The 26,251-nt window shown below is 37.0% G+C and overlaps 1 protein-coding gene across 1 annotated transcript in view; it reads right to left on the bottom strand.

The window, feature by feature from the left end:
- Positions 1-23,517, bottom strand: part of FAM98B (family with sequence similarity 98 member B) — a 41,241-nt gene extending 17,724 nt beyond the window's left edge. Inside the window, exons 1-6 of the mRNA XM_025473242.3 lie at positions 23,377-23,517; positions 15,101-15,246; positions 13,875-14,009; positions 9,371-9,549; positions 6,161-6,241; positions 3,541-3,657 (exon numbers count right to left, since the gene is read on the bottom strand). Of these exons, the coding sequence (XP_025329027.1) occupies positions 3,541-3,657; positions 6,161-6,241; positions 9,371-9,549; positions 13,875-14,009; positions 15,101-15,246; positions 23,377-23,447 (729 nt within the window). The 5' untranslated portion in view covers positions 23,448-23,517. The remainder of the gene's footprint in view (positions 1-3,540; positions 3,658-6,160; positions 6,242-9,370; positions 9,550-13,874; positions 14,010-15,100; positions 15,247-23,376) is intronic.
- Between the last annotated feature and the right edge of the window lie 2,734 nt (positions 23,518-26,251).

Raw genomic sequence — 26,251 nt, 5'->3', positions numbered from 1 at the left:
AAGATACCAAATAGCAAAAGTACTTGTGAGAAAGAACAAAGCTGGACTTGCACACTCCCTGATTATAAACTATGTACAAACTATAGCAATCAAAACAGTATGGTACTAGCACAAAAAAAACAGACACATAGATCACTTTAACACAATAGAAAGCCCAGAAATAAACCCATGCTTATATGGTCAATTAATATACAACAAAGGAGGTAAGTATATTCAAGGGGGAAAGGGGAATCTCTTCGATAAATAGTGCTGGGAAAACTGGACAGCTACATGCATAAGAATGAACCTGGACTACCTTCTTACATCATATACAAAAATAAACTCAAAATGGGTTAAAGACTTAAAATAAGAACTGAAACCAATATTAAAATTCCTAGAAGAAAACAGTAAGCTATTTGGCACCAATCTTAGCAGTATTTTTTTTTTTTTTTTGATCTGTCTCCTCAGGCAAGGACAGCAAAAGCAAAAATAAACAAATGAGACATCAAAAAAGAAAGTCTTAAAAAAAAAAAAAAGAAAAAAAAAAGAAAGTCTTCACACAGCAAGGAAAACCAACAAAACTAAACAACAACCTACTGAATGTGAGAAGTGATTTGCAAATGATTTGCAAACGATATTACCAATAAGGGTTTTACGTCCAAAATATATAAAATATATAAAGAACTCATACAACTCAGGTTCACTGCAGAATTATTTACAATTACAATTATTTACAATAGCCAAGATATGGAAGCAACCTAATATCTCAGTGGACACTGATAGATGAATGGATACAAAAGATGTGGGAAGGCTGTCTGTGTGTATACACACATATATGCACAAATAATGGAATATTATTCAGCCATAAAAAAAGAATGAAGTTGTCATTTGTAACAACATGGATGAATCTAGAGGGTATAATGCTAAGTGAAATAAGCCAGAGAAAGAGAAATACCCTTGGATTTCACTTATATGTGAAATCTAAAAAGCAAAATAGAGCTTTTCAATGTCTTGCTTTTAAATATGAACAACCAAGAACCATCATGCATTTGAAGAAAACCACCATAAGAAAGAAACTAAGAAAAACCAACCAAAAATTACCCTGGACAAAAGAGATCATTGAAGACAATTTTTTTTTAAATTTTTCATCTCTATTTAAGAAGATAATACATCCATTAACAAGGAAAAAATAGGAAAAAAGTGAAAACTCAAGAACCAAAAAGACTCCCTAGAAATTAAAAACTGATGGCAAAAACAAAGATTCAATATTAAAAGCAAAATAAAATTGAGGACATTTCTAAGCGCAACAAAAAAAGAAAAGAGATGGTAAATTAGAGAAAAAAATAAAGCAACTTAAGTGGATCTATCCTGGATGTTCAAAATCTGACTAACAAGAATTGCAGAAAGAGAAAACAAAGAAAACAAAAGAGAAGAAATTAATGAAGAAAAATATAAAAGCTAAGAGTCTAACAGATTCAAAGGTCCACTTAGTATTTAGCACAATAAATGGAAGACAACCCATACCAACACTTACTATGAAATTTCAGAACTCCAAGACTAGAGAAAAGAGTCCAAAAGTTTCCAAAGAAAAATTGAAAGTCATCTAAAAGGACACAGAAGGACATCAGGTTTCTCACCAGCAGTACTAAACTAGAAAACAATGAAATGATACCTTCAGTATTCTTAGGGGAAAATATTTTCAACCTAGATTTTTATATTTACCCACATTATCAATCAAATATGGCAGCAGAATAAACATATTTTCAGAATATAAGCATTCAGAAAAATCATCTCCTATGCACCTTTTATTAGGAAGTTACTTATGGGTTTACTATAGAAGAACGAGGGAATAAAGAATGAAAAAGGTTGTCACCAGATGAGAGAAATAGTGGAATAGCCAAGGATGGCCATGCAAAAAGCCTAAAATTGCAATAGGGGAGTATTATCTTTTGGAAGGGAAAGTATAGAGAAAATGGAAGACTCGTGAGAATACCTGATTTTAAAAAATATATTAAGAAAAAAGCAGCAGGAGTATAGAAATACAGAAATACAATGCAAGTAAAAAGCAAAATCCAACAGAAGGAAGATGAGATACCTGGTAAAATAAAAAACAGCTTCCCAGAGATGTCGATATCCTAATCCCTGGGACCTGGGAATATGTTACCTTACAGATATCAATGTGATTAACTTAAGGATCTTGAGGTGGAAAGATTATTCTGTATTATCTGAGTGGGCCCAGTATAATCACAGGAATATTTATAAGAAAGAGACAAAAGGTGATAAGAAAATGGAAGAAGAGAAAGAGACAAAGAATGGACAATCTGACACTAGTTTGAAGATAAGAAGATGAGGTCAAGAGTCTAGGTATGCAGGTGGCATTTGGAAGATAGGAAATACAAAGGAAATAGATTCTCCTCTGGAGCATCTGGGAAATACAAAGGAAACAGATTCTCCTCTGAAGCATCTGGGAGAATGCAACCTTGCTAATACCTTCATTTTAGGACTTCTGATCTCAAGAACTGTAAGAGAATAAATATTTATTATTTAACCCACTACTAAGTGTATGCTAATTTGTTTCAACAGCCATAGGAAACCAATACAAGACACCACCACATGGAGACACAGACCACATAAGAACCAAGAAGACAACCAAAGCACCATCGCAATCAGCAGAACTGAGACATACAAGACAACCATCTTGAATATTCCAGCCCAGTCCAAGTATCAGCTGAATGAAGCTGCACAAGTGACCCCAGCAAATACAACGTGGGGCAGAACTCTCCGGTCAATATAAAAATATGATGATGATGATGATGATGATGAGATGATACCTGAGACTAAGAGGCACCAGATTTACTCTCCCACCTGAAACAACTAGAAAAGTGGACAACCCATATGAACCAGTGATTTTCAGACACTGGATATCAAGGAGCACAAAACAGTAATCTCTGAAACAGGGAAATCAAATGTGGTGAGCCCTATAATTGTCCCAGCTTACTGTCTGGAGAGTTTCTAGACTATGATGAAGAGTGGAGCAGGGTACCCAAACAAGGTCTGGGTACAGATTAAAGCCATAAAATGGGAGTGAAGAGAGATGGCTCTCTAGCAAGCTATATATGAAGAGATTCATTATTTGGGAATGCCCCCGGCTTCCAACCTCCTCTTCAACTAGAACACAGTCCATAGCCTTAAGACACTTTTAAGAAGACTTGTTTTGGCATCAGTACTACTTGTGCCTATTCCAAAATTCTGCTGTCTTGACCAGTTGCTTACTATATCTGTCTCATATCATGCCCATTCGTTATGTATATTATTGCATAACTCACACCATCTATGAGTTTTAAATAAATGTGAAAGATCTGGAGAAAAATTAAGATATCTGCAGAGAGGGATTTACAAAAGACTAGGATCATTAGATAAGACTGCTAGTTGGCCTGGGCATGTGCTTCAGACAGAACGGTTAAGTGCAAATATGGCACAGTTCTATAATAACAGACAAGACAGCCTGAAGAGCTGTCACAGAGTACCACCTACAGGACACAACTGGGAAAACAGTCTTACCTTTGCTCTATCAGACCAACCAAAGGACTGCACTGTCACATCTAACCGTTTCATTAGCATCCGCCGGCGGCACTCATACTCACAGGAAAGAGCATCATTGATTCTTTCTAGTTGTTCCTAAAGAATTCAAAAACAAAAATCATAAGCTTTACACTCTTCCTTTATGCGCAGAAAAGAAATTTTAAAACGGTGGTCAACCTTTTTCGCAACGGGCTTGCTGCCAAAACACAGGTGTCATGAAAACCACCACTAAACCTAAACCAAAATGGGAAAGGAAAAGACTCACATCAACATCGTCCTCATTGGACATGTAGATTCAGGCAAGTCTACCACTACTGGCCATGTGATCTACAAATGAGGTGGGATTGACAAAATAATATCGAAAAATTTGAGAAGGAGGCTGCTGAGATGGGAAAAGGCTCCTTTAAGTATGCCTGGGTCTTGGATAAACTGAAAGCTAAACGTGAACGTGGTATCACCACTGATAACTCCCTGTGGAAATTGGAGACCAGCAAGTATTATGTGACCATCATTGATGCCCCAGGACACAGAGACTTTATCAAAAACATGATTACAGGCACATCTCAGGCTGACTGTGCTGTCCTGATTGTTGCTGCTGGTGTTGGTGAATTTGAAGCAGGTATCTGCAAGAATAGGCAGATCTGTGAGCATGGTATAAAACATGCTCTGGTGAGTATGTTTACACACTGAGTATAAAACAACTAATTGTTGGCATTAACAAAATGGATTCCACTGAACCACCCTACAGCCAGAAGAGATATGAGGAAATCGTTAAGGAAGTCAGCACCTACATTAAGAAAATTGGCTACAACCCCGACACAGTAGCACTTGTGCCAATTTCTGGTTGGAATGGTGACAACATGCTGGAGCCAAATGCTAACATGCCTTGGTTCAAGGGACACCAACTCATCCAACTGATAAGCCCTTGCGTCTGCCTCTCCAGGACGTCTATAAAATTGATGGTATTGGTACTGTTCCAGTGGGTCGAGTGGAGACTGGTGTTTTTAAGCCTGGCATGGTGGTCACCTTTGCTCCAGTCAGTGTTACAAGTGAAGTAAAGTCTGTTGAAATGCACATGAAGCTTTGAGTGAGGCTCTTCTTGGGGACAATGTGGGCTTCAATGTCAAGAACGTATCTGCCAAAGACGTTCGTCACGGCAATGTGGCTGGTGACAGCAAAATGACCCACCAATGGAAACAGCTGGCTTCACGGCTCAGGTAATTATCCTGAACCATCCAGGCCAAATCAATGCTGGATATACACCTGTGCTGGATTGTCACACAGCTCACATTGCTTGCAAGTTTGCTGAGCTGAAGGAGAAGATAGATCGTCATTCTGGAAAAAAGCTGGAAGATGGTCCCAAGTTCTTGAAATCTAGGGATGCTGCCATCGTTGACATGGTTCTGGCAAACCTATGTGTGTTGAGAGCTTCTCTGACCATCCTCCTCTGGGCTATTTTGCTGGTTGTAACATGAGACAGACGGTTGCTGTGGGTGTCATCAAAGCAGCGGACAAGAAGGCAGCTGGAGCTGGCAAAGTCACCAAATCTGCCCAGAAAGCTCAGAAGGCTAAATGAATACTATCCCCAATACCTGCCACCCCAGTCTTAATCAGTGGTAGAAGAATGGTCTCAGAACTGTTTGTGTCAATTGGCCATTTAAGTTTAATAGTAAAAGACTGGTTAATGATCACAATACATCGTAAAACCTTCAGAAGGAAAGGAAAATACTTTGTGGACCATTTGTCTTTTTTGAGTGTGTGTGGCAGTTTTAAGATATTAGTTTTTAAAATCAGTAGTTTTTAATGGAAACAACTTGACCAAAAATCTGTCACACAATTTTGAGACCTATTAAAACAAAAGTTTAATGAGGAAAAAAAAAAAAAAAAAAACTGTGGTCAATACTTCCTACTGATTCAAAAGATATTGTACATGGTGACCACTTCCTGATCCCATGAGACTTTATGGTAAAATTTTTTAAATAATAAAGAGTATCTGATAGGACATTTATGATATTCAGAAGACAGTAAACATATTAATTAAATTCTACAACTAGGGATCCCTGGGTGGCGCAGAGGTTTGGTGCCTGCCTTTGGCCCAGGGTGTGATCCTGGAGACCCAGGATCGAATCCCACATCGGGCTCCCGGTGCATGGAGCCTGCTTCTCCCTCTGCCTGTGTCTCTGCCTCTCTCTCTCTCTCTCTGTATCTGTCATAAATAAATAAAATATTTAAATAAATAAATAAATAAATAAATAAATAAATAAATAAATTCTACAACTAGGAGCATTTACGTCATTTTTAATCAAGCAAGTAAGTAAAACATCTACTTGCTAAATGGTCTGAACTAATAAGGAAAGAAAATGCCCCAAATTTCTACCTTGGCTTTGAACAACTACCTTTTTCAAATCACAACTATACTAACATATTAGGTGCTATACATACTCTTGGCCGACCTATTACTCTCTATGCTATCAATCCATTTTAATTCTCCAAAATAATAAATGCATGCCACTCATTGTAAAATCTAAGTGTCCACTAATAAAATTAAGCCATATTCACTAATTTAATTACATAAAACTAATAAAGGGAGAGAATTTACCGCTTGTTCCAGATTTAAATCAATTTTCAGCAGTGGTTTTCCCACATGATTTTTCTGGACTTTTGAGAGAATATCTTTCACCTAAAAGTAAATATAGAAGATTGTGAAAATGTATATATCTAATTAAATAATCTTATTCTTTCTTAACATGTTGTTTTAAATGTTAAAGTGAAATAACTGAAATATAACTTCACATACCAGGAAAGAATATCACCACAATGAAGAGTATCTTTTTCAAAGAAGCATTAGCTATATGAATTCAAACTATAGCACACCTTTTCCAGAGTAAGAAATAATGTACACAGATGAGTATAGAAAGTAGTTACTGAAAGGTTTTACTATGAAAATCTGTACAGACTTATGTAAAATAATTTTGGGAATTTCTCCTTGAAATGGCACACTCTTATCCACACTCTTATACACATTCCAATTCTAAGCATTCTGATTCCACTGTTCAGCAAGACAACAGGAAAGCAAGCCCTCTAAATTATAGCCACCACATACACATTTCATTACTTTTCCAAAGCCACTAATTTGAATTACTGCCAACACTTTTATTTTAGTGAAAAAGATATTAGACATTTGTCTTTGCTTTCACGATATCAGCCATTCCAATAACAGTAATTTATCCTGAAGAAAATGACTGAGAAATGATAGCCTAAGTTGGGCTCACCCTCCTAACAGAAGTAACTTGATTATCTAAAGGCAATTTCAAAGCCAAATGGCCAATGGCCTATCTACAGTTGCTTAGTTATAAGGTAACTAGGGAAAATAATCAAGAGATTTTTGAGGAACATGAAGCTTATTTAATGTCAGGAGCACTCTTTAAGAATTAAAAATTGTGACCACAGGGACGCCTGGGTGGCTCAGCGGTTAAGCGTCTGCCTTTGGCCCAGGGCATGATCCCAGGATCGAGTCCCACATGCAGCTCCCCGCAGGGAGCCTGCTTCTCCCCCTACCTGTGTCTCTGCCTCTTCCTCTGTGTCTCTCATGAATAAATAAATAAAATCTTAAAAAAAAAAAAAACAAAAAACTGACCACAAAATTAGCTTAGAAACTGGTGGTGGTGATGGTGAGTGACTATAAATGAGCATAAGGTTTCTTTTGAGGGTGATGGAAATGTTCTAAAATTCAATTTGGATGATGGCTGTACTCTCTAAATATACTAAATATAATTTAAAAATACTAAAATTTATCTATTTTGTGTGTGAATTTTATGATATGTGAACTCTATCTTCAGAAAGCTGTATTTTTTTTTTTTTAATTAGCTTGGAAAGAACTCCTGCAAATGAGTGGCCCAAAGCTTAAGTTTTATTAGTTTCGTGGCCAAGTCAGCCTGTTCAACAATGATACAATTCTCACATATTGTTATTATTTTAAGATATTCAATTTCTGTAGATTTCCCAACTATTGTACATACCTCCAACTTTGATCATTTCATATATTACTAAAAGTATGAGTTGTAACCCCTCACTCAAGAAGGATTCTGAAGGCATACTTACAGTTTCTTACACATAATCACATCCAGCTCCATTCCCAGGATTTCAACATTGGACAAGTTTTAGTAAGTTTGAGAATTAAACTCAAATAGAGAGGGCTAAAGGCACACACTCTGGAGGTTGCCTATATTCAAATCTCAAGTCTACCACTACTACTCCAAAACATACTTGTCCCATTTATTAAATCTTTCAGTACCTCAGTCTCCTCATATGTCTGTTGAAGATAATAGTAGTAACTACCTAATCATACATAAATATATATGATGGAAGAATTAAAAGTTATTACATATAAATATTTAGAACAGCAAATACCATATTTCTGCCACTAATATTACTATAATTACATTAGATTCACATTTGAACACCTTCAAGTTAAAAAATAATTTTCTTCCCAAATGATGACAAAGTGTATTCTGAACACATCACATGTACAATAAGGAAATTTCTCCTTTTGATAGGAACTGAGGGGAGAAAAAAAACCTTTTTAGGTAAGTATTTGGCCACAATGACCATAGTAACAACTATCTTATAATTAACCTGCCAGCATTTGAACACAGGCATTATGGCCTACTTCAGGTAGGCAAACCAGAGGTTTGGAGATATTTTTAATACTGAGACCCATAAAAAGGAAAAGCCTCTTTAGGATCAATATATAGAAGCACTGGAAGATTAGAAAGAGCCTAGAAATCTGTCTTAATTTGAAATTACCCCAGACAATTTAGCCAATCCCAGATCATTCTTAATCCAGACAAAAAGAGAAAATAAGTACTGAAGAGAAACTTGTTAATTCCAGAACAATGTTTTTGGGCAATTCACAGAATTTTTCTTTGGTCTGCAGGTTCCACAAAAAGAAAAAATGTTTTTTAAACTGTGTTTTCATTTTAATGATACCAAAATTCTCTTATGTTCAATGAAGACAAAGCTTTTTATTTTTCAGTTCATAAATTATCAAAGCACAAGTATTTTATTTAAGGATTTTGTATAACACAGCATGTCTAAAAATGGCTTTTAGTACATATTCTTAAGAGCAAGAATGTTTTCCTTTAAAATGAATCCTGTATTATTCTCCTAGAGGACTCCTAGGAACCAGGCTGAATTTGGTGTGCAAGAGTAGCATTCTCTCTAATTTATTAGTGGCTCAACAGTCAAGAAGGGTAGTTTAAGAACTAAAGAGAAAATTTCAAAAAGTTTATAGTTTGTGGTTGTTTCTAACTACAGCAGGGTACTCATTCATTCAATCTCTAAACAACGAACACTTACTAAACACCTATCCACTAGAAACTGTGCTTGCTCACTGCCAAAGACAGCCATATTACAATTCTATTAACAATATTCTTTTTTTTTAACAATATTCTTTTTTAAAAAATATAGTTTGCCTTTGACTTTGAAGATTACTCTACTTCTTTCATTATACTACAGTAGAACTTTATTTAGGAAAGGGATCCTTTAACTTGCAAAGTGATTTCTATCAAAGAAAACTCAAAAAAGTCTAAGGGCCCTCACTCATTAAGATCAGATTCCTGAACATTAGCTATAGGCAAATTAAGTCACATGCATATTAATTCAAAATCCAAAATTTAGTTAACAGAAGATAAAGTTCTCTTGAAATGGAACGTACCTTAAAGGAAATATTTTCATTTTTAATACAATATTTATTTATATGTTAGTATTTAATTCCATTTTGAGGAAACAAAAAAAATAAATACAGTACCTTTGATTCCACTTGGTTTAGCATAAGCGGAATGTCAGAAGTTGCTGACTTGGGTACACCAAGAGTATCACAGATAGCTTGAACTTCTTGATAAATTTCACTGTTTTTATCTAATTGAGAATTTTTACGTTTCTTATTCTGCAGTATCTGTGAAGCTTGAAGCTCTGTACTTAAAAATACTATGATAAAAAAGGGAAAAATATACTGTTAAAATATAAAAGAACTTAAAAATCCACTTTTAGGTATATATCCAAAGGACTTGAAATCAGGATTTCAAAGAGATTTGCACTGCTATCCCTTTGTAGTAGGACATAGTGCCCTTCAACAGATGAAGAAAATGTGGTATATACACACAATGGAGTATTATTCCGCCTTAAAAAAGGAAACCCAGCCGTGACTACATGGATGCACCTGGAAGACATTATGCAAAGTAAAATAAGCCAAACACAGAAGGCCAAATACTATGTGATATCACTTTTATGAGGAGCCTAACACAGTCAAACTCACAAAGCACAGAGGAGAATGGTGGTTTTCAGGGGCTGGGGGAAGGGAAAAACTGAAGTTATCAAATATAAATGTTTACAAAACTGGTGACATTTTAATAAGGTCTCAAAATCAGAGGGACCTGGGAAAGTACTCCTAAGCAAAGTCTGATACATTTTGGTCAGTGGTCTCAGGGACCTGAGATCAAGCCCCCCTCAAGTTCCCCACTCAGCAGGGAGTCTGCTTCTCTCCCTCTGCCCCTCTACCTGTGCTTTCTATCTCTCTAAAAATAAATAAATAAAGTCTTTCAAAAAAATTTTGCTGGCAGCCTTGGGTGCCTCAGCGGTTTAGCACCACCTTCAGCCCAGGGCGTGATCCTAGAGACCCAGGATCGAGTCCCATATCAGGTTCCCTGCATGGAGCCTGCTTCTTTCTCCCTCTGCCTGTGTCTCTGCCTCTCTGTCTCTCTCATGAATAAATAAATAAAATCTTAAAAAAAAAAATGAACTTTCACTGTAGTAGTTAAAATACCAGATTTTGTTTAGGTTCCCTGCATGGAGCCTGCTTCTCCCTCTGCCTGTGTCTCTGCCTCTCTCTCTCTGTGTCTCTCTCATGAATAAATAAATAAAATCTTTAAAAAAAAATTAACTTTCACTGTAGTAGTTAAAATACTAGATTTTGGTTTTGTTTAAAGTTATAAATGCACACTACAAAAACATCCTACAACACAGCAGTTTCAACGTCAGCTGAGAAGTATCATCTAAAATTACAGACATACCTTGTTTTATTGCATTTCACTTCACTACACAGATAAATGCGTTTTGTACTAACTGGAGGGTCTGTGGCAACCCAGTGTTGAGCAAGTCTATCAGTACTATTTTTCCAACATTTGCTCATTTCATATCTCTGTGTCACATTTTGGTAATTCTTAAAGGGGACTGAAAGTGCTGCTCCAGGGAACACACAAAGAAGAAAAGTGAAATAGCCTTACTGCTGTATGGAGAAAGTCTGAGTGGTCTGAATAGAAGACCAAACCAGTCACAACATTCCTTAAACCAATCTAATCCAGAGCAAGGCCCTAACTCAATTCTATGATGGCTCGCAAAGGTGAGGAAGCTACAGAAGAAAAGTTTGACGCTAGCAGAAGTTGGTTCATGGGTTTAAGTAAAAAATAGTATTCTGTAATTTTATTTTTGTAACTTTTTAACTCTGATGAATACTGTGCATCTTTTCATGCTTATTAGCAACTCTTTTAAAACTTTTTCTATAGAGTGCCAGTTCATTTCTTTTGTGTTGTACAGATTTTTCCAGTGAGTTTTTATCTTTTTCTTCTTGATTATAAAAGCTCTTCACATAGTAAGGACTTAGGCCTTTTTTCTTTATACATGTTGCAAACAAGTCCAAGAAAAATATCAAGAGGCTTCTTATAGCAGTATGTTTTAAAGAGAGTCAAACTCAAGATAAAGATGGAAGAGATGGTGGTAAGGCTATGAACTGGTATAAGATCTCTGGAGCAAAGTATGGCAACACACAACAAGACTTTATTTTTAAATGTTCAAAATCTTTAAGTAAAAGTAACCCCCCACAAAAAGATGAACAATGAATTAAAAATAGCAAAGAATCTAAATGCTCATTTTATAAAAATGTTATGTCTACAGCATTATGTAGCCAATTTAAAAAAATTAAAAAAAAATAAATAAAAATGAAAGTAATTACTTTATAAGGCTTCTGTGGGAATCAAATTAAATAATACATTTAAAATACTTAGCACAGTTTCTAACATATAGTTCTATAAACAGTAGCTATTATTATTATTATTATTATTTGCTAAGCATTAGCTATTATTATCACATGTTTGAGAACTCAAACCTGGTTCACAGAAGGCATTTAATTGACTTTCTTGTTTAATTTATATTAACATGAATTCAGCTTTAATATGAATGGAATAAATTTATAGTAACATATATCACATTTCTTGTACAACAGAGAAAGCTCAAAAATGATTTTGTTTTTCCTCTGATAGTGCTGCTTTCATGCAACCCTGCTGTATTTATATATATTCTGAGACTTTTAAGAAAATTGGCTGAATAATTCCACCAAAGGATAGACTTCATTACTAGTACTTCTCCATTGGTTGGTTACATATTGACCTTAATAAATATAAAATATAAACAAGAAAAAAAAATAAAATAAATTATTTTTTTTTAAATATTAAGTGACAGGGAAATGCTCACAACACATTAAATGGGAAAAAAGGAAGAGAAGAATGGGAGAAGATATTTGCAAATGACATATACAAAAAAGGAAGAGAAGGAATTGCATCTATGATAGACTTTCAGTCTTACTTAAATGTATGTGTATAATGGGCACATTATACACATACATTCTATATTATACACATTATACACAGGGCATTCTATATTGGCCAAATATAAGAGAAGAAAAAAATACACCAAGAAGTTATTAATGAATCTCTCTGGGGAATGAGATTATCAATGATTTAGACTTTCAATCTTACTTAAATGTATGTATATAATGGAAAAAGAGAAGGAAAAAAAATACACCAAGAAATTATTAATGAATCTCTCTGGGGAATGAGATTATCAATGATTTTCTTCTTTACAACTCTTTCTACTTTGTAAGATTTCTATAATGAGTATATAATTTCTTAATATGTAAAATTTACCATTCTATTTGTAAGCATACAGTAGCATTAAGTACACTTGCACTGTTGTGAAACCATCACCACAACCCAACTCCAGAACATTTTTATCTTCCCTGATACTGTACCCATTTAACACTAATTCCATACTTTGCCCCACCTTTCAGGCACATATTTTCATAATCAGAAAAATCTGTAACAATTTCTCTTATAGTTCCTCTTTACTTTTACTTGAACCAAAATTTGCATTGCTATTACTGCTCAGATTTTTAGCAGATAATACAAAAAGGGAAACACAATGGAATACACAGTTCTCACTAACAGCATACAAGTTCCTCTAGGCCACTGCTTCTTAGCTTCCTTTCTATCCCAATGTATTTAAGGGTTACTGTGACCTCTCATTATTAACCATGGTTTACTAAATCAGTGACTCATACTAAATGAAAGATGGGGAAACAGTGTAAGAAATGGGGGAATAGAGGCACATAATTTTTATTCCCAATACCCAAAAGGTAATTCAAATGTCAACACTACAATCGCTAGCACTAAACACTTATGATTTCTGTACCAACAAAACAAACATTACTAACACTACATCCTATAAGGAATGTTTCACATGGACCTTTTTATAAATGGCACAGCTTAAAATAACAGAATCTTCAATAATAGAAGACACTAGAAAAATTCTTTCAAATGGCCATTGTCTGAAGAACTTTCAAAATAGCATGAAATTAAACTGAATTTAAAAAATTAAAGGACACCAATAAAATAGATATATTATTTATGGTAATTGTTTAGATATAAGGTAATCTATACTCCAAACTCACCAGTGACAAAAACAGGTCACACTCACTAGAATTCAAATGGCCAGAGAATACAATTTTTTAAAAAATGATATAACCCTAGTGCCTAAAGCAGTTTCTTGTACAATAATCAATGATCAGTAAATATTTTTGAACCAATGGTCATTCAATGCCTATCACTAAAAACAAAATCATCTACTTAGCTACCTAGTTTCAGAGAGTTTTAAGAATAAATAGGACTCTAACTGACCAACTTAAGTAATATAATCATAAATGCTGAAAGATGAATTACATGAAGGAAAAATAACTAAAATAATATATAAATCACAAACACAGGGCATTCTATATTGGCCAAATAAATCCTAAGTGCTAGAAATCTTAGCACATTACAAATGTTTATATAAGTATCTCTAAGTCAGCTTCATATTTTAAGTCAAATGTTAAAACCTTTAACATAAAAATTTCTAAAGCTATCACTAATGAAATTTTATAAATCCTGAAAATAACAAAAACCACATCAAACACAAGTTTAAATATCCAAAGAAAGATAACTTACATAGAAGCTTCAAACAGTCATCCTTCTTTTTTAAACGGTCTTTAATATCTCCTGATACGAGTACGGAATACGGACATGCCATTTCTTTTAAAAACCCACTTATCTCAAGCTGGAAGCTTTCTAGATCATCTCTCCCTTTAAAGAAAAATCATAAAAGACTTACTGAGTATTTACCATGTAATATGAAACTGTAAAATCTACCACTAGTTGATTTTACATTCAATTATAAATTTTCAATTTGATACTAAATCCTTACAAGTGTGACCCTAACCCTTAAGTAATCAAACAATTTCTACGTAAATAAAGTAACACTTAAATTTAAGAACTTAAGTATCTAATTATAAGATAAGTATTTTTATATCTCAATCCCTGTTAACTATTTTCCAATGGACTTTCCACAAAATCAGATAAACTGGAAATATTTTGTTAGTAACTGAAATACCAAAAACGTTACTACAGCTATAATTAATTGGCTTCAGAGCAAACGACCTCTTTCTATTGTATTTCTTATAGATTCAGATAAATACAATCATCTAATTAAGCTTCACTGCTTATCTTTCTTTCATAATCTAATTATGTAGGAATTTGTGCCACATGTTTTAAATTCAGTTAATTTTACTTTGCTTCAAGTGAATTCTATTGGATGTGACAGAAAAGAAAATAATTTAAAACTAAGGATAGCTTCAGAAGGGAAGGTTACTTTGCACCCTATCAAATGCTCAATAATTTTTTATTTTTCATTTTAGTTCATCTCAAATTCCACCAATTGAAAACCCACAAGGACTCCTGTTACAAAGACAGTAATGAATTAAATAAACATTTCTTAGCTAGCACAGGAGTTTTTGTGTTTTTTTTTAATAGTATTCCTATGCGAACCCATGTCCTGAGTTACGGGCTTACAAATACAACTTAAATTACTTTAAAAAAGCAAAACCTTAATTTAAGATAAGCAGTATTCAAAAATTAAACTTTTTAAATAATCAAATTCAGACTCTACTTTTTCTACCATAAGCATTGTTTATAATCTTATGTAAATTTAAGAACCAATTTGAATATAAAATTTTATCCAAAGATATTTATTATCACATGCGGCAGTTCTTCAAAATATTAATGATTTTTCTTTGTAGAAACTTTGTAGATAAAACTATAAATAAAAAAACTATAAATCATAAGCTACCATTTCACTTTACTATTACACAAAAGTAAGGAAAACATAATGGCAATACCAGCTGAAGTGATACTTTCTTCCAAGTTGCACAATGATTTAATCTGAGAGCCTAACCAAACACAGAGCTCTGAAAATTCAGGTGAAGATAGTCCACCCTCTGCAGCCTTGGCAAGGGCTTGCTCTTCTAACAGTGGTCCCTTATACCTAGAAAGGAAGACATAAAAGGTTAAAAAAAAAAACTTGATAGTACTCTATATATCAAAGCCTGCTGCCTATTTTTGTAAATAAACTTTTTGCAAAACATAGCCAAAAAATATATCCATTCAGACTCTCTGGCCGCTTTCACAATGCAATTGCAGAGTTGATAGTATGGTCAGCAAAGCCTAAAATTTTTACTATTGGGTCTATTACAGACATGTTTTGCTAATTTCTGCCCTATTTAATTGACATTTGGCTTTTTTCTTACATTTTATCATTTCTTAGTAAAATTATCAATTTTAAGATAAATATTACAACACTAAGTCAAATAAAGCAGAGTCTAATAACCATATACAAGTTACAAGAAACTGAAAAAAAATTAGCAATAGATGTAAATTTTAAATTAAAGTTGAAAAGGACCTATAAGATCATTTTAACCTAAACCATTTATAATTCTATCCTTTTAAACACTGCTACAAAATATATTTGAATAGAACCTTCAATTTTCTACAATTCATTGAGTTATATACTCAATTTTCTACTCAGTTATATACTCAGTTTTCTACTTTTATTATTCTTCCTGAAACTGAACTTTATTTTTTTAACATTATAAACTTTTAGATTTTAACATATTTGATAGATTTTAACCCACTGGCAGTTATTTTTTCTTTTGATACTTAAATTGTCCCACCTCTGCTTGTTGGGAACACATTCATGTTGGTCAAGGAATCCTTTGACTTGTTACCTGTATTCTATGAGTACTTTCCTTGCTTTCTATGACAAGATGTTCCTGCCTTATACCTAGAATTGGCTATTTCTCCAAAAAGCACTGATTCTTTTTAATGGTACTTAGAATAAACAATCTGGTACTAAAGAGGAGTTACTGTGTGTATATCTTTTTAAGAGAAATTATATCATGAGTTCATATTACTTCTAATTCAAATTTTAAATTGTAGGATATTTACTTATTTGTCTTACATTTTTATTTTCCCTTAGAATGAAAACTGTTTTCTAATGACATTTACAGAATATCAGTATATATAAAAATAGATATAAATTACAGATAGCTTCAGAATAGGAAAACCAGAATTATTAACAAATTGCTGAAAACAATTTTTCCTTTTTATCATTAGAACATATTATTAGAACATATATTAGAACATATATTAGAACACCCAGGGGATCCCTGGGTGGCTCAGTGGTTTGGTGCCTGCCTTCGGGCCGGGGCGTGATCCTGGAGTCCCAGGATGAGTCCCAGGATCGAGTCCCACATTGGACTCCCTGCGTGGAGCCTGCTTCTCCTCTATCTGTGCCTCTGCCTCTCTCTCTCTCTCTCTCCTCTGTCTGTGTCTCTGCCTCTCTCTCTTTCTCTGTGTATCTCTCATGAATGAATAAATAAAATCTTTAAAAAAAAAAAAAGAATATATTCCAGTAAGGATGTGTCAAAAAACAATTCCTTTCTATGTGATGAAACTACCTATTCAATATACTGATAAACACTCCATTTTGCTTTCAACTTTTAGCAATTTATCTCTGTCTTGATTTCATTTTATTTAATTTTGCTTTATAATTATGTAAACCATTCACATTGTTTTAAAGTCTAATTTACCAAACAAGGTACATTCGAAATAATTTAGTTTGCAATCTTAATCTTGTTCCCTCTACTCTGTTCTCCCAGCTCCCCTTTGTAACCATGTTCATTAGTTTGGGGCTGCCATTCTGTGTTTTTAAATATAAACATATATATATATATATATATATATATATATATATATATATATATATTTCTTTTTTAGGTAAAGGTAGTTCACTACTATACACTGTTCTCTTCCTTGGTCTAAACACATACACACTCACACTCACATACATTTTCATATACAGCAGACCCTTGAACAACACAGGGGTTAGGGGTGTCAACCCCCACGTGGTCACCAATTTGCATAAAACTTTCTACTCCCAAAAAACTACTAATAGCCTACTGCTGATGGAAGCTTTACTGACAATATAAACAGCCAATTAACACATACTTTATATGTATTACATACTGTATTCTTACTATAAACTAAAAAGGGATCCCTGGGTGGCGCAGCGGTTTGGCGCCTGCCTTTGGCCCAGGGCACGATCCTGGAGACCCGGGATCGAATCCCACGTCGGGCTCCCGGTGCATGGAGCCTGCTTCTCCCTCTGCCTGTGTCTCTGCCCCGCCCCCGCCACCCCCCCCCCCCCGTGTGTGTCTATCATAAATAAATAAAACTTTAAAAAAAATAAAATAAAAATAAAATAAACTAAAAAAATCTTAAGAGTTTCACAGTACTGCACATATATTTACAGTAAAAAGCCTATGTATAAGTGGACCCACACAACTCAAATCTACGCTGGGTCAACTGCACTGGAGATCAGCAGAGATACTACTCAATTATTTTTAGGTGTACAGTACTCTATTGTCCGGAGTATTATGTCACTAGTAAAGGACATTTGGGTTATTTGCAGTGTTTTGCTCTTATAAAAAATTTGGCAAATTTTTGTTAGTTTATACCTGGGATAGATTTCTAGAGGTGGGATTATTGCGTCAAAGGGTAAATGGGCATGCAACTTTGCTACATGCTATTAAATATTCCTCTACAGGGGTTGTACCATCAAAGTGTAAGAGTATCCATTCCCCCATAATTCACCAAAGTTGTCAAACATTTAGATTTTTTTCACCATCTGGTATCTCAGTATAGTTTTAATTTACATTTCTCTTAAGAACAAGGATGTAAGTCTTTTCATATGTTTAAAGACCATTTGTTTTTGCTTTTTCTCTGAATTCTCTAGTCATACCTCATGAAGGGGGAATATTTTCAAATCCCCATTTTACAGGTAAGAAATCAAGGCTTCATGAGGTTAAGACACCTGCCTCAAGCAGCTGGCCAGGTACAGTAGCAGACATGCATTAACAGATAAAGATACAGCCATAATACTGATAGTTATATTTATTTATAATTCATTTAGTCTTCACAGCAATGCTTTGAAGTCAGCATGATTGATCTTAATTCTGGAAGATCAGAAGATAAGTAACTACGTAATGATATGAGGATTGAAATCTAGAGTTGAACCCACACACTCCATGTGAACTCAAACTTCTGTCTATGCTAATAAGGAAAGTAAGCAAATAACCTGGCCAGGTGACACAGCCAGGTAAAGGGAGAGCTGTAGACCACTGTCTCTGCTCCTACAGGCAAGACTGATTCTTCTACATGTTACTTTTCCTCCATATCTCACAGTGCCTCTTGAGATTTAATAGTAAAGATCTTCTTTCCCCAACTTGTTTTCATTTCTATAATAAAGAAATAATCATTAGCTCTTGAATAAATTTAATTCATATAATTGGTGATGTTATTTTTAACTGAAATGCCAATTATAACATTCAATAAAATTTTTTAAATCACCAAAAGTATGGAATTTAGAAGGGAATAAAAACCCCACAAACTCTAGTGACTCAGCTCATCAAGTCAGGTAAAAATAGAAAGAAGAAAAATGAACTGAACATCTAATAACAAGCATAATTATAATGGCAACTAACACCAAATACTGCTCTTAAGCTAGGCCAGTGCTGTGTGCTTTATGTGCATTATCTCTCTTAATTGCCACAATTTCCTGTAAGATAGGATTATTATGTTCTTAGTTTTTTCTACGTATTTTTATTTAATTAGGAAAGGGTTACTTATTCCAAACACTGGGGACACTTCCCCTAAACTCCCAGGGCCACCTATATGGGAACCACAATTGCTGGTCTGACACTGCTACAAGCCGGGTGATCCAAATCTACAATCCATTAGGGCTACTGGCAAACCCCTACAGACAACAACCAGTGCCTAATTTGCTTTCTCTTTTCCATTTCCATCAGCCAACATATAAAATATGAGACTCTTTCCTTCCCTGTCATTTATACATCCTACTGGCTTGCCTCTGATCCAGCTCTCCACTTCCAGCTCCCAAACTCTTCCACTTTGTTTCATCCATAAACAACTTGCCTAGATTGATAATCAGAAAGGTTATCCCTACCACCTCTAGCTTTGGTGTTTTTACTCTCTGAAGTTCTTCATGGTCAGATGGTAAGGTTTTTGCCCTCCTTGCTTCCCAAAACAGCATCCGTATGTATCACTGGTCCCCCACCATCTTATAAATACCTCCTTCTCTCTCTAGGCTCAGAGCACACTCTTTCCCTTGTGGTTTTCCCCTGTTAATTGCCTGGACACACCCCAGCACTCCCTGTGCTCGGTCTTCCTCTCTATTCCTATGTCTGCCATTTGTCTGTATGCATATCCTATGCAGTACCCTGAGCTCTCAATTCCTGAACCTTCCCTTTTCTGACCTTTGCCACTACAGGTCAGCGAGCCACCCCTCAGACCTTTCCATCACGGGGAACTACTCTACTTCCAAAATCAATAATTCAAACGTGTCACTCCCTGACCACAACCTACTATCTATCCTTTCAGCTTGCTCTTTTGACCACTCACTTACAACTATCCTTGGATCTCATCTCTACCTCCATTCCATTGGTCACTTCATATTCTCTGTTTTTCCCACCTCCTTGCTGTCTTCATTTTCTTCCATTCCTAATTTAGATTCCAATGTGCATCATTTCATTTTGGTGCTCAACAAATACTTATTGAAGAAATGAATTCTGATACCATCATCTCCTTCAGCTCTACTATCCAAAAAATCACTAAGTACTACAATGTGCACTTTTTTCCAAGTCCACATCCACTGAGCAGTCTTCACTTCTTGCCGTACTAAATTCTCCAACCTTACTGAGGTAATTTTTCAAACTAGATACCTGAACTTTCCCTTTTTTATTTAAAATCCTTCAATCATGTCCCATTGCTATTATGGCAAAGAACAAAATTCACAATGCAGCCTAAAAGGTGCTTCACGCCTTCAATCAAATCTTCCAGTATGTTGGCCATTGCTCTCTGCCCTCCAGCCACATGGGCCTTGTTCCAGTTATTCTAACACAGCAAGCTCCTTTCCACTTCAAGGGCTTTCACACTTTATTCTTACTTTAAGGACACCGTTGTCCTCCTTTCCTATCCAACCTCACCTAGTTTACTCCTGTCTTCCTCCTGTCCTGTCCTTACACAGGTCCTCCTATCATGTCATGTCACCCTGCTCTCTTCCTTTAAAGCGCTTATTACAAATTTTAATGTTTGTGTGATCGTATGTTTCTCCATTGGACTATAACACAGGGACAGGGATCAATTTTGCTCACCAATGACTTCTCAGAAGTTGTGCTCAATAAATAACCAAAATAAACTTCCTTCCATAATGCTGATTCTCAACTAGGCTGTGAAGTCTTTTAAAAATATGCATGCCTATACTGCACCACTAAACATCATGATCCAGTCAGTATGGTAAAGAACAGACTGGAACATTTTATTTTACAAGCTCTATACAAGATTTTGATGCACAACCATGGCTAAGACCTACTCTACAAAATCATAGATGGTCAAAACTAAAAAAAGACTTCAATTCAATTGAAGTTCAATTTTTACTTACAATATGTGTTCAATTACAACACATATTGTAAGTAAAAATTACTTTCCATATTTCATTATCATTGTAAGAAAAATCAAGCTTCAAAAACTCATCCTCAGTTATTACAGGAAAAATCAATTCTAAAGTATATAAACTATTTCAATTTTCATATTGAATAATCTGAAATAAATTTTCCTTGGTAAAAGTCAAGATTATAGCAAAGTTCATTTTTCAAAACACCTATAATAGAAACAAATTCAGGGCACCTGGGTGGCACAGTTGGTTAAGCATCTGACTCTTGGTTTCTGCTGAGGTCCTGATCTCAGGGTTGTGAGCGTGGGCCACTCATGAGGGTCTGTGCTCAGAGTGTAGTCTGCTTAAGTTTCTCTCTCCATCTCCACCCATCCCCTCAGCTCTCTCTAAAATAAATTTCTAAAAGAAAAGAAATTCAAGGAATGAAAAAAAATTCAAGGAATGAAGAGAAAAAAGCACTGACTTTCTGTTTTTCATACACTTTTTTAAGATTTTATTTGTTTATTCACAAGAGACAGAGAGAGAGGCAGAGACACAGGCAGAGGGAGAAGCAGGCTCCCTGCAGGGGACTCAATCCCAGGACCCCAGGATTAAGACCTGAGCCAAAGGCAGAGAGAGGCTCAACCACTGAGCCACCCAGGTGCCCCTCTTCTTCATAAACTATTTACAGAATCATACTACTTTTATCTGAAAGACTTGAGATCTCAAACTACTTGGGGTCTATACACTTCTATTAAGTATTTTAACTTCTTGTTTTGCTTACCTCCTTAACCAAGTTAGGTGAAAATTTCACAGAATAAAAATGCCCCTTAAATAATCAGTGGCTCAATTCTTTCATGTGACAAAACATTTACTCTGGATCTACTAAGTGCAATGCCCTGTAACATTGCAAAGGAGGTGTTACTGGGGTCCAAAAGGAGCAACTGATAGAAGATCAAGTATAGTTCTAGAAAAAACGAAACAAACAAAAAAAAAAATGGGTTGGGGGTTTCAAGCTTCACAATAGAACTGCAACGGCAGAGCCTACCCCATTCAAGAAACTCCAACATTGGGGGGCTTGGGTGGCACAGTCAGTTAAGCATCTGACTCTTCATTTGGGCTCAGGTCATGATCTTAGGGTCCTGGGATTGAGCCCCGCTTCCAGCTCCTGCTCAGTCTGCTTAAGATTCTCTCCTTCTCCCTCCCTCTCTCGTGCTGTCTTCTAATAAAGAAATAGAAAAGAAAAGAAAAGAAAAGAAAAGAAAAGAAAAGAAAAGAAAAGAAAAGAAAAGAAAAGACAAGACTCCAGCATGTGGCAAGGGAAACCATGCAGATGGCTTCAATCTCTTTAAGTAAGGTGTTTGTTTTGTTTTGTTTTGTTTTTTAGCCTAAACTGTCTGGCCGTATGTCTATGCTGTCTCTTCCTTGAACTTTTCATTCACCCATCCATTCAACCCTCATTTATTCTCCAGACCTCACTGCAGGATGTTGCTAGAAGAAGACAGGTAAGGCTCCTAGTTTCCTGGTGCTGGGGGTGCAGGTGGGGCTGAGGGGTGAGGGGGTTGGCAGCGCAAGAGAGGCTTAAGAAATAGCCAGGACGGGGATCCCTGGGTGGCGCAGCGGTTTGGCGCCTGCCTTTGACCCAGGGCGCGATCCTGGAGACCCGGGATCGAATCCCACGTCGGGCTCCCGGTGCATGGAGCCTGCTTCTCCCTCTGCCTCTCTCTCTCTCTCTCTCTCTCTCTCTCTCTCTCTCTGTGACTATCATAAATAAATATTTAAAAAAAAAAAATTTTAAAAAAAAAAAAAAAAAAAAAAAAAAAAAAAAAGAAATAGCCAGGACGCGAGAACTCGGGATAAGGACAGCTGTGAGTGCCAACAGGCTGAGGCTGAGGGAGACTGCTCTGCAGGAACGGATCCCCGTGCTGTGCTTCGAAGTATTAACGTCATTCCGGGAGTTCTCGGGGCACTTAGCATTCTTGATTGTCAATTCCGGCAGACGCTTTGTAGCCGCCACTGACTACGTGACCGACCAGTATCCTGGGAACGGTCTTGCTCTGCCTAGCACACAGAGGTGCACTAAGTAATGCATATCACCACCACGCTAATATGCGGCCAACGAACGGATGAAACGGTCGAATGAATGAACCCACAGCTGACTCGGGACACTTTCCCCGGCCACGGAAGCAGGAGATTTCGCGCCACAGGCCGAACCCCGTAGGCAGACGACAGCCCCCAGCCGCAGTCGGGGCCCTGCACCCCCGCCCCAGGCCCGGGGCGCCACAACTACGTCAAAAAATATCACCCGCGCGGCAGGGACGCGCTCCTAGGACGGGCTGGCGGCCGCCGGCTCCTCCGCGGAGTCTCCAGGCCAGGAGTTTGGAAGAGGGGGCCACGCGCCCCGGCTCTCCGGCCCCGCTCCACCCCCAAACGGACTCGTCGGCCGCCTCCCTCTTAACTCCGTCGGCGCCGGCGGGAGCGCGGCGGGCACCGAGGCCTCCACCGGGACGCCGGAGCCCCGCGGAGGCCCACGGGGAGGAGACCGCAGCGGCCAAGCGGGGGCAGAGTTTAGGCTTTCGGGGGGAGGGCGCCCCCGGGAATACCCACCCCAGCGCCTCCAGGGTGTCCAGCACGTCCCCCTCCATCGTGAGCTCGGGACCCGACTCCGGCCCTCTCATGGTCCTCCGGCCCGGAGCTGTACGGCGCTCTAAGAAGCCCGCCGGAAACCCGCGTCACGGCGCCCAGGTTCCGGGCGGAGCCCCAGCCGCGCCTGCCCACGAGCGCCGGAGGCCCGCGGCCCAAGCGTTCCGGCCCGAGGCGAGGAGCGCTCGGGGGCCTGAACCGCCGTCGGCAACGGCAAGTTTTGTGAATAACAGTAAACTACGGTCATAGGAAGGTTTCTTCGTGCTGGGTCTTTTCTGGGTGTTGAAATCAGCCTTAGCAAACGTGATTCTATCAGACTCCGGACCTCTCTCTTTTGATAAGCCCCGAAATGAAATCATCATCTCGGACCACAGCTGGTTTATAATCTCATGTATCTACACATTTTTTTTTTTTTTTAATGATAGTCACACACAGAGAGAGAGAGAGAGAGAGGCAGAGACACAGGCAGAGGGAGAAGCAGGCTCCATGCACCGGGAGCCCGACGTGGGATTCGATCCCGGGTCTCCAGGATCGCGCCCTGGGCCAAAGGCGGGCGCCAAACCGCTGCGCCACCGGGGATCCCTCTACACATGTTTTTAAATCGGCACGTGCAGCAATGCTCCAACATTAAAGAAGAAACAAAGGGAAAGTGATACGTGACGCTCTTGTTACCCTGTGAACCCTGGACCCACGAAGTGAGCAGGAGCTGGCGCCCATCAGGGCCCCTCTAGACACACCTACGGACTGCGGGTCCCGCTGCTGGCACAGCATAGGTGAGCTCTGTGGGAAACAAAAACGCCCTAGGCAGGGTAGGATAGTTGATGTGATTTCCCAAAATTGTGACTGACTCTCCATAAAGTTCCAAACAAAACAATGTTTCCTCTGTGTACCACTCGTGGAAAACAGATTCTATCTAAACCATGCAGAAAATGTTTTAGGGTCCATATGTAAAAGAGAGTCAGGATATAGAGTAAAGGGTGAAACTCGGTTTGGGTTCAGGTCATGAACTTAGGATCCTCATATCCAGGCCCCTGTAGGGCTCAGTGCCTACCTAAGATTCTCTCTCTCCCACCCTCTTCCCCCTTTCTCCCTCTAAAACAAAACAAAATAAAACAAAACAAAAAATAGTTACATCACCTACATGAATATCCAGTGGGATTATGAAAAGTTGTGCAGACACGTAACTATTGGCCCTTGTAAGGTACTGTCTCCTGCTTTGCAGAATACAGCCCCAGTCCACTTAATAGTAATGCCCTTACCACTCTATTATTCTACAAATAAAAAGCTTACTCATAAAATTGTAAAACTCTGAGGGATCCTTCCCATAAGTTTGAATCAAGTTCACTAATGACTGCTTTAAGGGCAGCAGTGTGGCTCGGTCAGTTGGGCATCTGCCTTGGATTGGGGTCATGATCTCAGGGTTCTAGGATGGAGGCCTGAGGGGTCATGCTCTCTGTTCAGCAGGGAGTCGGCTCCTCCCTCTGCTCCTTCTTTTGCTTGTGCTCCCTCTCTCTGTCAAATAAATAAAATCTTAAACAACAATAACACAATGACTGCTCTACCATATATCTCAGGCTTCAATATAAAATTATTTACAGTTTAATGTATCTGAATTCATCTCTAAACCAAAGGGAGAGAATCTATATTCTGAATGGTTATTGCCTCCTTCAAACAACTGCAGTCATAGAAAATACTATTCTTAGTATTCTTGGCAAAAAAGTCTCTATATACACCAAACAAATGAGGTAACTATTCTTTATTAATATTGATATTGAATGTTCTGCGATTTTTTCTTAAAACTGAGGCACAGAAAAAAGATGAAAAATACAAGAAAAAAGCATGACAGATATATGGAAAAGATAAAAGGGCAGATGCCAGAAGAGATTCTAGACTCAGAAGAGCATTAACTATAAATATTAGAAATGGAAAAAAAAGACTGAAAATAATTATCTAAGTGTGAATCTCAAAAAGCTGAAAAACAAATTAAATCCCAGAAAACAAATAGGTAGGAATAACAAAGAGACATCAATAACAGATATCATTGAAATGGGAGAAAATAGAAACAATTAAGTCAAATTTGCCTTTTTTTTTTTCTCAAAAACTAATACTATTGACAAACCTTTAGCCACCTTGATCAAGAAAATAAAAGATGACAACACAGGTAATCAATATCCAAAATGGAAAATCAAAAATGTCATTACTGTTCATCAGACATTAGACAGTTAATAAGAAGATGTTAGGAACAACTTTATGCAATAAATTTGAAATTTTTGATGAACCTGATAAATTCCTTGAGAAACAATTTAACAGAAATAATATAAAGTAAAACTTAATATGAATAGCTTCATATCGGGATCCCTGGGTGGCACAGCAGGTTAGCGCCTGCCTTTGGCCCAGGATGCGATCCTGGAGACCCAGGATCGAATCCCACATTGGGCTCTCGTTGCATGGAGCCTGCTTCTCCCCTCTGCCTGTGTCTCTGCCTCTCTCTCTCTCTCTCTCCCTCTCTCTCTCTCTGACTATCATTAATAAATAAAAATTTAAAAATGTTTAAAAAAATGAATAGCTTCATATCTATTAAAGAAATCAAGTTTACTAATTAAACTTTACCCATGAAGAATACTTCAAGCCTGGATTGCTTTTCTGATGAATATCTCAAAACATTTAAGAAATAAAGAACACCTATCTTATACAAACTTTTCCAGAGACTAGAAGAACATGGAGCATTTTTCAATGATTTTTATAAGGACAAAATTACCTTAACACAGGCATCATAAGGATATTACTAAAAAAGAAAATCTGAGAGTGCCTGGGTGGCTCAGTAGTTTAAGTGTCCAAC

This window comes from Canis lupus, chromosome 30 (genome assembly GCF_003254725.2).
Source record: "Canis lupus dingo isolate Sandy chromosome 30, ASM325472v2, whole genome shotgun sequence".
Lineage (NCBI taxonomy): Eukaryota > Metazoa > Chordata > Mammalia > Carnivora > Canidae > Canis > Canis lupus.
This window is presented reverse-complemented; position numbering and strand designations above follow the sequence as displayed.